Genomic DNA, 14891 nt, shown 5'->3' with positions numbered 1-14891 from the left:
CCAACCCATTCCAGGGGGAGTTATCCCATTCCAGAAGGAGCTATCCCATTCCAGAGGGAGCTCACCCATTCCAGAAGGAGCTATCCTCTTCCAGAAGGAGCTATCCCATTCCAGAATCAGTTTACCCATTCCAGAATCAGTTTACCCATTCCAGAGGGAGCTCCCCCATTCCAGAAGGAGCTATCCCATTCCAGAGGGAGCTATCCCATTCCAGAGGGAGTTCACACATTCCAGAATCAGTTTACCCATTCCAGAAGGAGCTATCCCATTCCAGAGGGAGCTCACCCATTCCAGAAGGAGCTATCCCATTCCAGAAGGAGCTATCCCATTCCAGAATCAGTTTACCCATTCCAGAATCAGTTTACCCATTCCAGAGGGAGCTCCCCCATTCCAGAAGGAGCCATCCCATTCCAGAAGGAGCTCACCCATTCCAGAGGGAGCTATCCCATTCCAGAAGGAACTATCCCATTCCAGAGGGAGCTATCCCATTCCAGAAGGAGCTCACCCATTCCAGAAGGAGCCATCCCATTCCAGAAGGAGTTCACAAATTCCAGAATCAGTTTACCCATTCCAGAGGGAGCTATCCCATTCCAGAGGGAGTTCACACATTCCAGAATCAGTTTACCCATTCCAGAGGGAGCTATCCCATTCCAGAAGGAGCTCCCCCATTCCAGAGGGAGCCATCCCATTCCAGAGAGAGCTATCCCATTCCCACGAGGGCTCCTTGTCCCGAGGTCCCAGAGTTACAGCTGGAGAAGTCTCTCACCCTGTGTAGTGAATTGTTCCTGATCCCTACGGAGCCAGCTATACACACGGCATATGTACAGGTATTTTCATAAGGCATAGAATATCTTTGCATTGAAAATAAATGAACATTATTAAATTTAATTTAATATATACTTTCTTTGAGGTGTTTATGAAAATATTTTCTTCTCTATACTTTCGTATGCGACATGATAGAAATATTTCATGGGAAGTACAGGTTAATATATTTCATCTTTATAAAGGCATATACAACTTTGAGGCAGTGTTTCTGATGGACAGCAGAATTCCTAAAGGATTTGTATGTGCTTCTGTGTTTTGAAATCATATGAAATTGACTTTTAAGAAGGAACTTGGTTAAAAAAACGCACCAATGCACAGCCAGAGGCTGACAAGTAAAACTAATACGGAGCCACATGAACAATATATTTATAGAGTTAATTCTTATATTTTCTCCCGATGATTGGTACTAACATAGAGTATTATACATTTGGCACTACTGTTTGCCATTGGTCCAGCAATTGGCAAAAAATTGGTTTCCTATGTATAAATCCTTTTGAACATTAGATCTGGCTAGACATATTTACTATTTATAAAAAAATATTTAGACAGTAAGCTCACGTTGGATAACTAAGTCTACTGTGTTCTGGAAACTCTTCAGTAGGAGCACAGCCTTCTCGTGTTCCAGGTGCACAAAGCTGTGTCCGTTGGCCTGCAGCGGGGAAAACACAAGGGAAGAGGCTTTAGTGGCTTGTTTTGGGGGAAAAAGGGGCTATTTGGCAATTAGAAGCGAGGCTGAAATAAAGAATGAACGCATGGGGGTTTCTCATGAGCACGAGCACGCGTTTCTCTTGTCCACTGCGGGATGGGGGCTCCAAGGGGGGATTTCATTCCCGCTGGAATCATGCTGTGACTCTGGGACAGCTCTGGGGTCTGACCATGCTGAAAGCCTCAGTGCAATAAAATACCTTTCCTCTGGGAAAGGGGAATCCAAATTCCAGGCAGGGAGGATCCCAAATACACCGGCAGCTGTGCCAAAACGAGGCATTAAGGGAATCCCGGAATTCTGCACTGTGGGCTGGGAGGGATCTCAGGGATTTGGAAGATCCAGAGGGAGATCATGGGGCAGAGTGTGGGGACAGTGGGCCAGGGCTGGGGGGGACATGGATCCTCCCCCCGAGCCCCAAATGGTGGCACGGGCAGGGACAGACCCCGGAGGGAGGATCTGGCTGGAGAATCTGGAATGAGGTGCTGAGGGGGACAGAGGGGGAATGGCTGGGGCTGATCAGGGTCCTGACACAGCCTCGAGCTGCACCGAGGGAAATACAGGCTGGATATCAGGAAAAAGTTTATACAGAAAGAGTGAGAAAGCTCTGTGATTCTGTGATTCTGGGGTTCTGGGATTCTGGGATTCTGGTGTTCTCTGGGAATGACTGGGAGGGCACTGTCAGACCTCAGCAGGAAAAGCAGATTTGATACCCAGCAGGAAAAGCAGAAAAAATTGATACCCAAATAAACCACAGGGTTTTTCCCTTTGAGGGAAAAATTCCTCCACCCTGAGCTGCCCTGGCCCAGCCTGGGGCCGTTCCCTCTGCTCCTGTCCCTGTTCCCTGGAGCACAGCCCGACCCCCCGGCTGTGCCCTCCTGGCAGGAGCTGTGCAGAGCCACAAGGGCCCCCTGAGCCTCCTCTGCTCCAGGCTGAGCCCCTTCCCAGCTCCCTCAGGAACTCTGCAGCCCCTTCCCAGCTCCCTCGGGGATTCTCCAGCCCTGTGGACACAGGGTGGAGGTGGGCGCAGGGTGGAGGTGCCCCAGCACAAGGGACAGTCCCTGCCCTGGGGCTCTGCCCACGAGTTCTGATTCAAACCAGATGCCCGTGGCCACCAAGGCCAACAGTGCTTTGGGCAGCAGCTGTAAATCAGCATTGAATATTGAATATTGAATATTGAATATTGAATATTGAATATTGAATATTGAATATTGAATATTGAATATTGGATATTGGATATTGAATATTGATTATTGATATTGAATACTGAATACTGAATATTGACTATTGAATATTGAGTACTGAATATTGAATACTGAATATTGACATTGAATACTGAATACTGAATATTGATATTGAATATTGAATATTGAATACTGAATATTGAATACTGAATACTGAATATTGACTATTGAATATTGATATTGAATATTGATATTGAAGTCCCCCCAGATGCCACAGGCAGCTGAGCCCTGCTGCAAACAGCACCCTCTGTGCTCCCAGGCTGGCTCTGAGCCCAGCACTCCCCAGGATCCCTACCTGGAGGATTTTGTCTCCGGGCTGGAGCAGGCTGGAGGCAGGGCCGTCAGGCTGAACCCTAGTAACAAAGATACCCTATAAGTCAGAAGTAACACAGGTTAGGATGCTTTCTCCAAGAACTACATCCCAAAAACCACAGGGCTCCCTCCCTAGCTGGGGCCTGGGGGCTCTGCGTGCCCTGGGGATGGGCTAACACCATCTGGTTTATTCTGTTTGCTGTCGAACTCCAGCCTGGGCGTGGAGCAGCTCCCTGGGACCTTCACCTTATCAGTAACTGGGGGTCATCTCACACTACAATCCCACATCACTAGGAAAGTCCAGCGTGAGCAGGGCAGGAGTGGCAGGCTCAGGAGGGCAGTTAGAACGGAGCCAGTGTTAATTACTGGAATAATGTGGACCATAATCAGTACAGCAATCTTTGATTCCTCCAGGAAGCACAGCTTCAATTTCAGTATTTGAAATATCTGTGGAAGTTCCCACTGTCCCTGCAACGTGAATCCAGGACTATCCAAGAACATCAGCTCCAGGAATGCGTTCAAGGCCTCCTTTTCCAACAAACTCCACTCAGCTCCACGGCCCCAAACACAAATCCACAGGGATAGGATCCCACTTCCCAATCCTACAGGCAGCTGGGACTCAGCCATGCTGGAGTTTTCGCGGCCTCCTTCTACTGGAAATAGATTTATCTGAAATGTGTCATTCCCAAAATGAGCCCTGAGTGTCCCTGGCCACCACCAGGTGTCAGATTTAACTCCCGGTGCAGGAGGCATCTGCTGCCATGGGGTCTGTAAGGAGCCAGGGATTCCAGGCTGGTTTATTTGACACAGCAGCTACAAACCCTGGAATTTCAGCCTCCAGGGATGATGCTGTACTTTAGTGTAGTAAATATAATATAATATAATATAATATAATATAATATAATATAATATAATATAATATAATGTAATGTAATGTAATGTAATGTAATGTAATGTAATGTAATGTAATGTAATGTAATATAATGTAATATAATGTAATATAGTGTAATATAATATAATATAATATAATATAATATAATATAATATATAACAGAATATAGACAATATAAATAATGTATAATATATAAAAATATAAAATATATAATATATTAAAGCATATACTTTATATATACATATCTATAATATATATAACATAATATGCTCTAATTTATTTATTAAAAGTTTAATTGGTGTCTAAGGCAACTCTTAAAAAGTGAGAGAGACAATTCTCCAGAAAACAGCCCAAAAAATTATCTTATCCAGGGAATATGGGCCAGACACTCATGGGATTGATGCTTGATTCCCTCCTCTTCTTTAACTGGGAAAACAAGCAAACAACACTCTGCTAAAATAAACAAACAACAAAAAAACCCAAAACCCAAGAACAAAGCTAAGAATGGGAAAAAAAAAATCTTTCAATTACACCAAAAGATGGGCACAAACATCCCCCTCCTGTTCTCTGCCCCCGCTGTGTGACCTCTGGAACCAGGAGCAGGGAGAGAGGAATTCCAAGATTACCTTATCGGAAGGTTTGAATGGATTTCCTTGTCCACTTATTCCACCGCTGATGCTAAACCCAAGGCCAGGATTCTTCTCTATCCTCACACAAAACTGGGCAGGAAAAACAGGGATGTCAGCACTGGGCCTTGCCCTCACATCCCACTTCCCTGCAGGAGCTGAGCCCCTGCACTCCACAAAAAGGGGAAAAGCCACTGGAATATTGCTAAAATATAAAAATACTACAAAATTATATCATATACAAGCTGGGAGAGCTGGCAGCATTTTCCCACACTGCAGTGATACCAAAACGTTCCCTGTGGTTCACAGATTTTTGCATGGATTTCAATGTTCTCTTCTCAAGGAGGGAAAAACCCTTTAGAGTTGTGAAAGAGAAGTTCACCCCGGCCAAGCTTTTCACTTAAACATTGGGATAAGCCCATCCGTGAGGCTTTGGTGCAATTTTATTTTCCCAGGGGGAGCCAGACGTGCAGCACCCCTGGGACAAAGCCAAGGGATAAAATCCCGGGGATCTCTGGGGCACTGCCGGGGTCTGGGAGCCTGCACAGCCACAGGAATCGGAGCTGAGCCTCCTCTTCTGGCCAGGGTGGCTCCAAAGAGCCCTGGGGAGTTGGACATGCAATAGAAATGAGCTCAGAGAGCTTCGTGGCCGTGCCTGAGCTGGTGTGGGCATGGTGTGAGCACGTCCTCCCCCAGCGGGCTCTGAACACCAGGGATGTGGGGCAGGAGCTGCTCTGGGGGCTCCACGGACCCTCCCCACAGGAGAGAGGCTTAGGGGGGGTTCTGCACCTCGTTCTGCTCTCAGGGGCCTCTCCCAGCCCTGCTGAGGGACAAATGTGAGGGACAGGAGCAGGGGATGAAGCTCCCCAGTGCCTGAGCCAGGCTGGGCTGTGCTGGGCAGGTCTGAGCAGAGCAGGGTCCCACCAAAGCCCTGCCCTGCTGGCACTGAACGGGGTCACAGGGGAAAGGGCAGAAGCTGAAAATTAAATCAGTCTGAGCCAGGAATGCCAGCTCTGCCCAGGAACCTCAGTTCCAAACGGTGTCACTGGGTCAGTCTGGGAGAAAATGGGTATTGGTGGCTGGTGCTGGGGAAGGGATGGACCCAGCCTGTCCCCAGCCCAGCCAGAGCTCTCCTCCAGCCCAACCAGAGTTCTCCCAGTCCAGCCAGAGCTCCTCCAGTCCAACCAGAGCACTCCCAGCCCAACCAGAGCTCTCCCAGCCCAGCCAGAGCTCCTCCAGCCCAGCCAGAGCTCTCCCAGTCCAACCAGAGCACTCCCAGTCCAACCAGAGCTCCTTCAGTCACACCAGAGCTCTCCCAGTCCAGCCAGAGCTCTCCCAGCCCAGCCAGAGCTCTCCCAGTCCCATCTCCCCCGGGCTGCCCAGCTCAGCTCTCCCCACTCCTGTCCAAGGTTCCCTCTCCCGAGGGCACTTCAGAGCAGCCCCTTTGGTACTGTTGGTGCCCGGGAGCTGCCCCGTTCCCCCCGGAGCTGCCCCGGGAGCTGCCCCGTGTCCCGAGCCTCACCTGCTCCTGGTAGGCGTCGGTGCTGCGCTGGCCCTTGGTCTGGATGAGGCACCGCTGGGGCTGGGGGGCCCGGGAGCCCTGCGAGGACGGGATCTGGATGGGCAGGGGGGGCTGGTACTGCTGGATGGTCACCTTGTTCATGCCGCCCTCGTACTGCTGCTCCCGGCTGCGGTGCTGCAGGCTCTGCGAGCCCATCAGCGTCTGGATGTGGCTACCTGCCTGTGGGCGAGCAGCGCGTTACAACAGCCGGGCCCGCATCCCCCGCAGCCCCGCACGCTGCCCTGGCCCGGCACGGCCCCGCAGCCCCGCACACTGCCCGGCCCGGCACGGCCCCGCAGCCCCGCACGCTGCCCTGGCCCGGCACGGCCCCGCAGCCCCGCACGCTGCCCTGGCCCGGCACGGCCCCTGGAGCGGGAAACGCAGGGATCTGACCCTGGGAATGCAGGGATGTGGCACTGGGAATGCAGGGATCTGACCCGGGGAATGCAGGGATGTGGCACTGGGAATGCAGGGATCTGACCCGGGGAATGCAGGGATCTGACCCTGGGAATGCAGGGATCTGACACGGGGAGTGCAGGGATCTGACACTGGGAATGCAGGGATCTGACCCGGGGAATGCAGGGATGTGGCACTGGGAATGCAGGGATCTGACACGGGGAGTGCAGGGATCTGACACGGGGAATGCAGGGATCTGGCACTGGGAATGCAGGGATCTGACACGGGGAATGCAGGGATCTGACACTGGGAATGCAGGGATCTGACACGGGGAATGCAGGCTCCTGACACGGGGAATGCAGGGATCTGACACTGGGAATGCAGGGATCTGGCACTGGGAATGCAGGGATCTGACACGGGGAATGCAGGGATCTGACACGGGGAATGCAGGCTCCTGACACGGGGAATGCAGGGATCTGACACTGGGAATGCAGGGATCTGACACGGGGAATGCAGGGATCTGACCCTGGGAATGCAGGCTCCTGACACTGGGAATGCAGGGATCTGACACTGGGAATGCAGGGATCTGACACGGGGAATGCAGGCTCCTGACACTGGGAATGCAGGGATCTGACACGGGGAATGCAGGGATCTGACCCTGGGAATGCAGGCTCCTGCCATTGCTCATCCCCATTTCTCGCACATCAGAGCACAAACAACTCGGCTCTCAGGGCCAACTCCATCCTACACCATCAGCTTCCCTCTGAGACTTGAGCTTTAAGGAATTCAGAGATTTTAGAGGAGCTAAGATTTCAGTTAGAGATAAGCTTTGTTGGAGCTAATTAAAATAAGTAGGTAGGCCCTGATGAAGTTAAGAGTTAGCAGTTAACTAATAATTGATTGCTTGTCAACACAATGTTTGGTCAGCTGGGTTTATGATGAAGAATATAGGAAGAATATAGGAACTGACAAAAGCTTTGAGGAACATGAGACAATCGTGGGCCTCCTCTGCTCTGAAACCAACTGAAGACAGGGAATGGGAGTTCCACCAAGGGTTCATTTGTCATATTTGCACTGAAAAGGCAGAAAGGTCAGAACGAGGAAGACTACATTTACTTCCTCATTTTGGGACCCCTCCCCATGGAAGGGACCACCGAGCCATTTCAAGGCACACACTGCACATGCTTAATGGCTTTTGAACTAATTACCATACTGGGGAATGGGATGTGCCAAAGCTATGAATATATTTGTATTTTGGGTATTCAATACCTGCACAGATAAAAGCACTCTGTAATCACCTGTACATGTATTTGTATTTTGGGTATTCAATACCTGTACAGATAAAAGCACTCTGTAATCAGCTTTAAATTGTGGTGCATTTGGGAGCTATCCTGCAATAAACACACACTTTCTAACTTTAAACTGTGAGAGAGGTTTTGTCCCTCACAGTGGGATATCAGTACTAGATCAATATCCATATTTTTAATAAATCACCTCCTCCCCCTCCTGTGCCTGGAGGCATCTCTGGGGCAATGGCTTTCGTTTCCACCCCCAGCAATCCTCCTGCACTCAGGGATCCCTGGCTGCAGCTCCCTGTTAAGCCAAGGATAAGGCTTGGAGCAGCAGGAGCTCCTTGGGGTCCTCACACACACAGCAGGAGCCAGTGTGCACATCGTGGCATCACTCACTGCTGGGACTTCAGGGGCTGGGCAGGCTGGATCTCCTGACAGTGATCCCTGTGCTTGTCCTGGCTCATCCCTGCAGCTCCTCCTCCAACACGGTCCGTGAGGATTCTCCAGCTCTACGGGCAGAGCAGCTGGGGCTGGCAGGGGCAGCCAGCTCCAAGCACTGGAATTCCATGTCCACCACCACAGAAGCACCAGAAAGAGACCCTTTTCCAGGGAGTTTATCAGCAAAAGGGCTGTGCCTGTGCAGGGCTGGGCTGCAGCCATCCCACCCCTCGTGCTGTTTATGGAGTGAGCATCATCACTGGGGTGAAACCCCGGGGTGAGACCCTGCAGGAGCAGGGCAGGAACAGGGCAGGAGCAGCCCTGCCATCCCATTCCTCGTGCTGTTTATGGAGTGAACATCATCACTGGGGTGAAACCCCGGGATGAGACCCTGCAGGAGCAGCCCTGCCATCCCATCCCTCTGTGCCCACTGCCCACAGCAGAGCCAGAGCACACAAAGGGGTGATGCCTCAGGTTTGGCTTTTCTATTCTCAGGTTCTGAGCTGCTTCAGTGTGTGGGTCTGAGCTTCACATTGGGGATGGTGAGCTCTGCACAGAGCAGGGACACAAAACAATTCCTGCTCCAGCTGGGCACCAAGGACAAATGATCCAAAGCTCAGCCCAGGAGCACAAACAGTGTGGGCTGCAGAGAGGAAAACAAGCAGGGTGGGAGTGCCTGGGCTAAAGCTGGAACTGGACAATGAACTGCAAGGTGCAAATGGAGCAGAGCTGAGCCAAGGCAGAGACCCCGGGAGCGCTCGTGCATTTTGGGACCATTTGGGTTCATCTTGGGGGCAGCCCTGGCTGGGCTCTGGTGCTGCCCAAGGTGGATCCATGGAGGAGATGCTTTGAATAAATCCCTGCTTTATTCTGTTGTCACAGACATATTTTATGAAAAATCCTTTCCTTAGGATTTTTTTCTCCCGAGAAGCTGAGAGGTCTCAGGAACAAAGTGTAAACAATGACTGTCAGCTGCTGTGGAATGCAACAGGTGGATCTGGGATTGGTCCCATGTGGTTGTTCCTAATTAATGGCCAATCACAGTCCAACTGTCCAGACTCTCTGGTCAGTCACAAGACTTTGTTATTCACTCCATTCTATTCCTGTCCAGCCTTCTGATAATTCCTTTCTCCCTGTTCTTTTAGTATAATTTTAGTCTAGCATTTTTAATATAATATATATCATAACATAATAAATCAGCCTTCTGAAACACGGAGCCAAGTTTCTCATCCCTTCCCTCGTCCTGGCTGCCTGCAAAGGCCACATTCTGTAACTCTGCCCAGCCCCTGCTCTAGGGCAGCCTGCACAAGGGATGAGGTGCACCATGAGAACACCGCCCTCAATCACGGCGATTCCTGCTTTGCAGCAGCCCCAGCGCTGCCCAGAGCTGTCCCGTGTCCCCAGGGCGGGCTGGGGCCGTGCCTGCTGGCACCCCTTACCTTCTTGGTGACGGTGTCGGGGGGCACGTCCCGCCGGCCCAGCGGGTAGGGGTTCCAGGGGCTGCCCACGGCCACCTCGTCCTGCCCGTTGTCCAGGAGGCTGCTCTGCTGCGACGGGGTCTGTTCACAAAGGCAGGGCAGCCTTTAGTCACCTGCACAAGCCCTCCACACTCAGCCACAACAACCCAGCAACGCACACAGCGCCCGGGGCTCCACCAGCACGGCGTCACCGGGGGCTCTCTGCAAGCAGGAGGGCTCGAGAGGTTCAGGACAGAAACAATGAGAATAATGAATGGTGAGAGAGAAGAGAAAATTCACTGGACGGGACTCGGTACTTTCAGAGAAACGGATTTTGGAAAAAATTCCAATATTTAAGGAGCCTGGCGTTAATTCTGGAGTTGGGACTTCCTCACTGCTCATTCCAGCAGCAGGAGCTTTGTTAGGAGGGATTTGCCACCATGGAAAAGGAGCTGTTTGTGTTTTGTGCAGCAAACATCCCCCGCTGGCAGTGCCGAGGCTGTGCTGGCTCCGTGTGCAGCTCCCAGCACCTCCTGGCTTGTGCCAGGGACGTTTTTTGTACAATATTAACCTGGAATTCAATGTTTGCCTCGTCATGAGTGGTCACAACATACAGGCAAAGTTTCCCCAATGCTCATAATTCCCTTTTTCCTCCTGTTCCATGTTTCTTCCTTGTCACTTTCCCCCCTGGTTGTTTCATTCCTGTTTTCAGGACTTTGGAGGGGGTTTGGACTTTTCCTGCCCCACCCTGAGGTTCCATTATCTGTCCCTCTATTTCTTAATCATCACTGGGAGCTTTCCTAACACCTTTTGGGTGTCAGACTTCCCAAAATTCCAGCATTGTCCTGCCACTGACAGCACCTGGCACACTTCAGTGCTTATCGATTAATGGGAATCTGCAAAGGAACAAAAAATATCTATTCTTCCCCTCTGCCATTCCAGGCATTTCTTCTCCAGCTTCAAGTAAAAAAAACCCAAAAAAACAATCAGGATACACTTCTCCAGATGGATGAAGAATTAATCAAATTTGCTTTGGAATGTGAAAGGTGGGAATTTTTCCATTAAAAACTGCTTTAAAACAGAAGCTGAAGAGTACACAGAAGGAAATGATGATTTAAATCATATCTCTGAGGCGACGTGAAAAAAGTCCAACCCTGATTATGAAAGGAAACTTCCATTATAATTCTTTTATCATTCAAGAAATTGTCCAGAAAAATAATGGCATTTGAGATTTTTCTTCTATGAAAAACCACTAGAAAAAAACATTTCCCCTGTTCAAAGGCCAGGAGCTCCTTGCAGAGCTTTCTTTACCCCCATTAAAATGGAAAAATGAGCAATTCCCTCCAGAGCTGCCCTGGGGATCTGCTCACATCCCGAGGGATCCATTTATGGGCCCCTCTGGGTGCCCTCCCCAGGCCCAGCCTCCCTGCTATTCCCAAGGAAGGTGGGAATTCCCATACTGGGAGTGGGCTGCACCAAACCACGAACTTTTAAAACTTTTCACTGGCAGCCAGAGGTGGAAAGGACTCCTTTGGAGAGAGCTGGGCCTGACCTGCAGAGGGGAGTTTGCACTCCAGAGGGAAAAGGGAAAATGCAGAGAGTGCTCTCAGCTTCCTCCAGAAACAGGGAAACCCTGGGATTTCATTTGCTGCAGCAAAAGAAATTTGTCCCCAAAATTGTGGCCATTTTCTGAGCTGGGACAGGCTGCAACCCAGCTCCACTTCCAGGAAATCTGGGGGAAAGAGGAAAAGCAGCACTTCCCACGTTTTCTGCAGGGAGCAGATTGATGTCACGAGCATTTTCAAGGCAATTCATTGTTAAAGTTGACTTCCTGACAGCCAGAGCTCACTCATTACTCTCTTGAATCCAGGCCACGGGAAGGAGGGAGCAGAAGAGGGAAGGATTGAACTGCTGTGGCCTGGATTCTTTAGGAAATGCAAATTCTGTGGAAGGTGTGAAGCAATAAAATCAAACAACACTAAATAGACACGGCATTTTTCCAACAGTCATTTCCCCCTGCAGTGATCTTTCCCAACAATAATATTCCCAAACAGTACAGCGAGAGAACAACCCCCCAGTGCAGTTCAGCATCACAGTTTCTATGGATATGGAGCAGTGGAATGCTGGTGAGATAGAAAAGCAGAATAATCCACATCAGACCACACCCCAAAACAGATCACAGAGCAGATTCCTGGGTTTCCCCAGACATCCATCACCAATATCCACATCCACCTACAGCCTGAAACCCTGGCAGTGCCACAAACCACCTCCTTCCCAGCGTGTGGAGGGAACCAGCGCCACTCTTTGGGGTTGATGCCCAATGGATTTTTCCAGGGGCTCGTGACAAGTACCTGAGCAGACAGACAAGGTCTGGGGAAGCAAAGACAACACCGGGGTGTCCCTGCCCAGCACACACATCCAGGGGGGATCCCCTGGGAGCCTCCCGCCCCACCACGCCACAGAGCAGCACAGACCCAGAGCAGCGCGGGAGCCTGGGGGCACATGGCATGGAGGTGACAGGCTTGGGGACAGTGGGGAAGGCCTGGCACTGCTCCCTGGGCGCTGCCATCCTGCCCTGGATTGCCGGGAATTCCGGCTGGAGCAGGTGTGGGGTTGGCAAGAGGAGCAGGGCCCAGCTGCTGCTGCTGCTGCTGCATCATCCTGCTCTCCTCAAACCCTTGGATGTGAGCTCTGAACCCCTGGAAGCCTCCTTTGGGAATTGCTGGCCAGGCTGCTCCACAGGGGCCAGGCTGGCCTTTCCCAGCACAGATGGAACACTGGGATCTGGCTCCTGTGCCAGGGCAGGGAGAGGCTGAGCCGTGCCCGTCCCTCAGGATGCAGGGAAAGCTCTCAGCATCCCTCCCTGGCACTGAGAATCCTGCAGGAATGGCCCTGTCTGCCTTGTCCTGTGTGCCTCTCCCTTCAGATGCTCCTCGGGAATACATGGTTTTGTATGTCTGTACTAGTCAGCAATATGTTGATAATAAATATAAGATAAACAGTAAATAAATGAGGGAAATATTCTCTTTTTTAGGTGTTTCTCAAAGTTTAAAATGGGTTTGGGTGTTCAAAACCCATCAGGAATTACAGCACACCCGATTAATGCTCAGATATTAAATTCCCTGTCTCCTGGAGCCTGTCTAACATTTCCACACCCATTTTTCTAGGGTCAAAACAGTCCCAGAGCAAACCACGTTCCCCACTGAGCAAATGACAGCGCTGGCGTGTGTGAGGAGAGCAGGAGAGCAGGAATGACAGCCAGGGAGCCCCGGAATCCAAAAAGCAAGGCCACCAAGGGGCAGAGCTGCGTCCCTGCCAGCCTTGCTTTGTGGAGCGGGCATCCTAAAAGCAGGAGGAAGAGGCAGAAGCTAAACCGGGAGGAAGCAAGGATCATTAATTAACCGGGAATGCCGGGAATGCTGGCTAGCCCATACTTACTTTCGGTAGAGGTAGCTCTTGAAGCATTTGGTTTTCAAATTTAGATTTAGGCTGCAAGTTTAAAGTCATGCTTCGGCCGGCATGCATGGCTGAAACCCCTCCAGAGTGCAGCATGCCAAGGCTAACTGTGTGGTGTTTGTAAGCAGCGCTCTGAGTAGAGGAAACAACCACGGGACACATATGAACACACATGCTCAGAATTAAGTCTCACACATACATGGTTAAGTTCACAGAGTTTTAGTTTAAGCCAACAAACAGTACCGAGTATCGATAGCTCCTCCAGGCATGCACTGGTCACACACAGCGAGTACATTGCTCCTCGTACAGAAAAAGGGCACCAGAGAGGACTTCCACGCTGACAGCACAGGGGGGGTGGTGGGATCTGCACTTCACCTGCTACAAGTCTCGCTTTTGCAAAAAAAAACCGGCCAAATTCGGGGTGGGCTGTGCAGCCAGGGGTGTGCCTGGCGTGGAGGAACAAGTCCTGCTCCCCAAAAACCTGGCTGCCCACCTGGGACGAGCTGGGCAGGGCAGGGACACGGTGCTGTGCCCGCCCCAGGGACAGGGGCTGCTCCCGGGGCTCCCACCAGCACAGCCTCCAGCAGCAGGCAGCCCGGCCCAGCTCCTTGGAGCTCTGCACCCAGCAGGAACCACCTCGCAGGGGTCAGGGAAGCCACCAGTGCCAGCTTTCCAGGGTTAAAGCACCCGTCACACACGTTGTAAACCAAGTGTGAAGATGTTCCTTTAGCCAACAACACCTGGCAAGGGTTTGTTTGCTCCAGGAAGGGCCCTGCTCGGGGTGCACTGGTTTTAGGAGGCAGTTTCCAGTGGGTTTACACAGCACAAGGAAAAGAGCTGAGGGAGGAAAACGCTTCAGCCTTGGGGCCCCTTTTTGAAGTTTCCCCATTTGATCCTCACGGATAATTTAATATCATCACATCCCAGTGACTGGAAGGTAAGGAGAATATTAACACCAAGCTCAGGAGGCTCTAGCATGAAGCATATATGGACACATTTGGCAATGACCCCTTATGCACTTCACCACAGGAATTTGTCACAACCACTTCAGATCACGGAGTAAATCGGATTCATGGATTAGGTCATTAAATAGGTAATGACTGAATCATGCACTAAAGCACCCTTTGGATAGAAGGCAAATCAGCATAACTTCCTACAGCTAAAAGGAGTAACGATCACATTCCCATCAGAACCGTGGCAGTGGATGCCCAGGGACATTTCTCAGTTATAGACATTTTTAAGCCCCCTGCACTAACAGTGACACCAGAGCTAAAATACATTTTATTACTTATTCTCTTTTTCCTCAATTCCCTTTTACTGCCAAGACGTGCCCAGCACCTCTCCAAGCTCTCAGTCGTTACTGACCTGGTGGCTCCAGCAGCGCTTCCACGGGCAGGGGAGAACCTCAGGGTTCTTCCTAATTTTGGGCAGAGCTGCAGGAGTCACCACCCCAGTGACAGAGCCTCTGGATTTACCCAGGTTTCAGAATCACCACCCCAGTGACTGCCCCAAGGAACGTCACCGGCGTGAAGCCTCTGGATTTACCCAGGACCCCAAGCCACCGCCCCGGCGACTGTCCCGAGGGGCACCATCAGTGAGGAGCCTCTGGATTTTCTGGGATCCCTCACTCCAGCTGAGCACCCCCAGGGCCCTCGGCGGGCTGGTCCCTCTGACACCACGGCAGGAATT

The 14891-nt window shown here is 51.1% G+C and overlaps 1 protein-coding gene across 3 annotated transcripts in view; it reads right to left on the bottom strand.

Annotated features, from left to right (window-relative positions):
• Positions 1-257: 257 nt before the first annotated feature.
• Positions 258-14891, bottom strand: part of LRRC7 (leucine rich repeat containing 7) — a 103848-nt gene continuing 89214 nt past the window's right edge. For 2 of the 3 annotated variants that reach the window (XM_038144327.1, XM_038144326.1), the window contains exons 20-25: positions 13185-13334; positions 9729-9848; positions 6125-6343; positions 4603-4695; positions 3068-3142; positions 258-1474 (exon numbers count right to left, since the gene is read on the bottom strand). In XM_038144327.1, coding sequence (XP_038000255.1) covers positions 1367-1474; positions 3068-3142; positions 4603-4695; positions 6125-6343; positions 9729-9848; positions 13185-13334 — 765 coding nt within the window. In that variant the 3' untranslated portion in view covers positions 258-1366. The remainder of the gene's footprint in view (positions 1475-3067; positions 3143-4602; positions 4696-6124; positions 6344-9728; positions 9849-13184; positions 13335-14891) is intronic. The other variant, XM_038144328.1, reaches the window with a different exon arrangement.

The sequence above is a fragment of the Motacilla alba genome, chromosome 8, assembly GCF_015832195.1.
Source record: "Motacilla alba alba isolate MOTALB_02 chromosome 8, Motacilla_alba_V1.0_pri, whole genome shotgun sequence".
Taxonomy (NCBI): domain Eukaryota; kingdom Metazoa; phylum Chordata; class Aves; order Passeriformes; family Motacillidae; genus Motacilla; species Motacilla alba.
The sequence above is the reverse complement of the archived record's forward strand: the minus strand, read 5'-3'. Positions and strand labels throughout refer to the sequence as shown.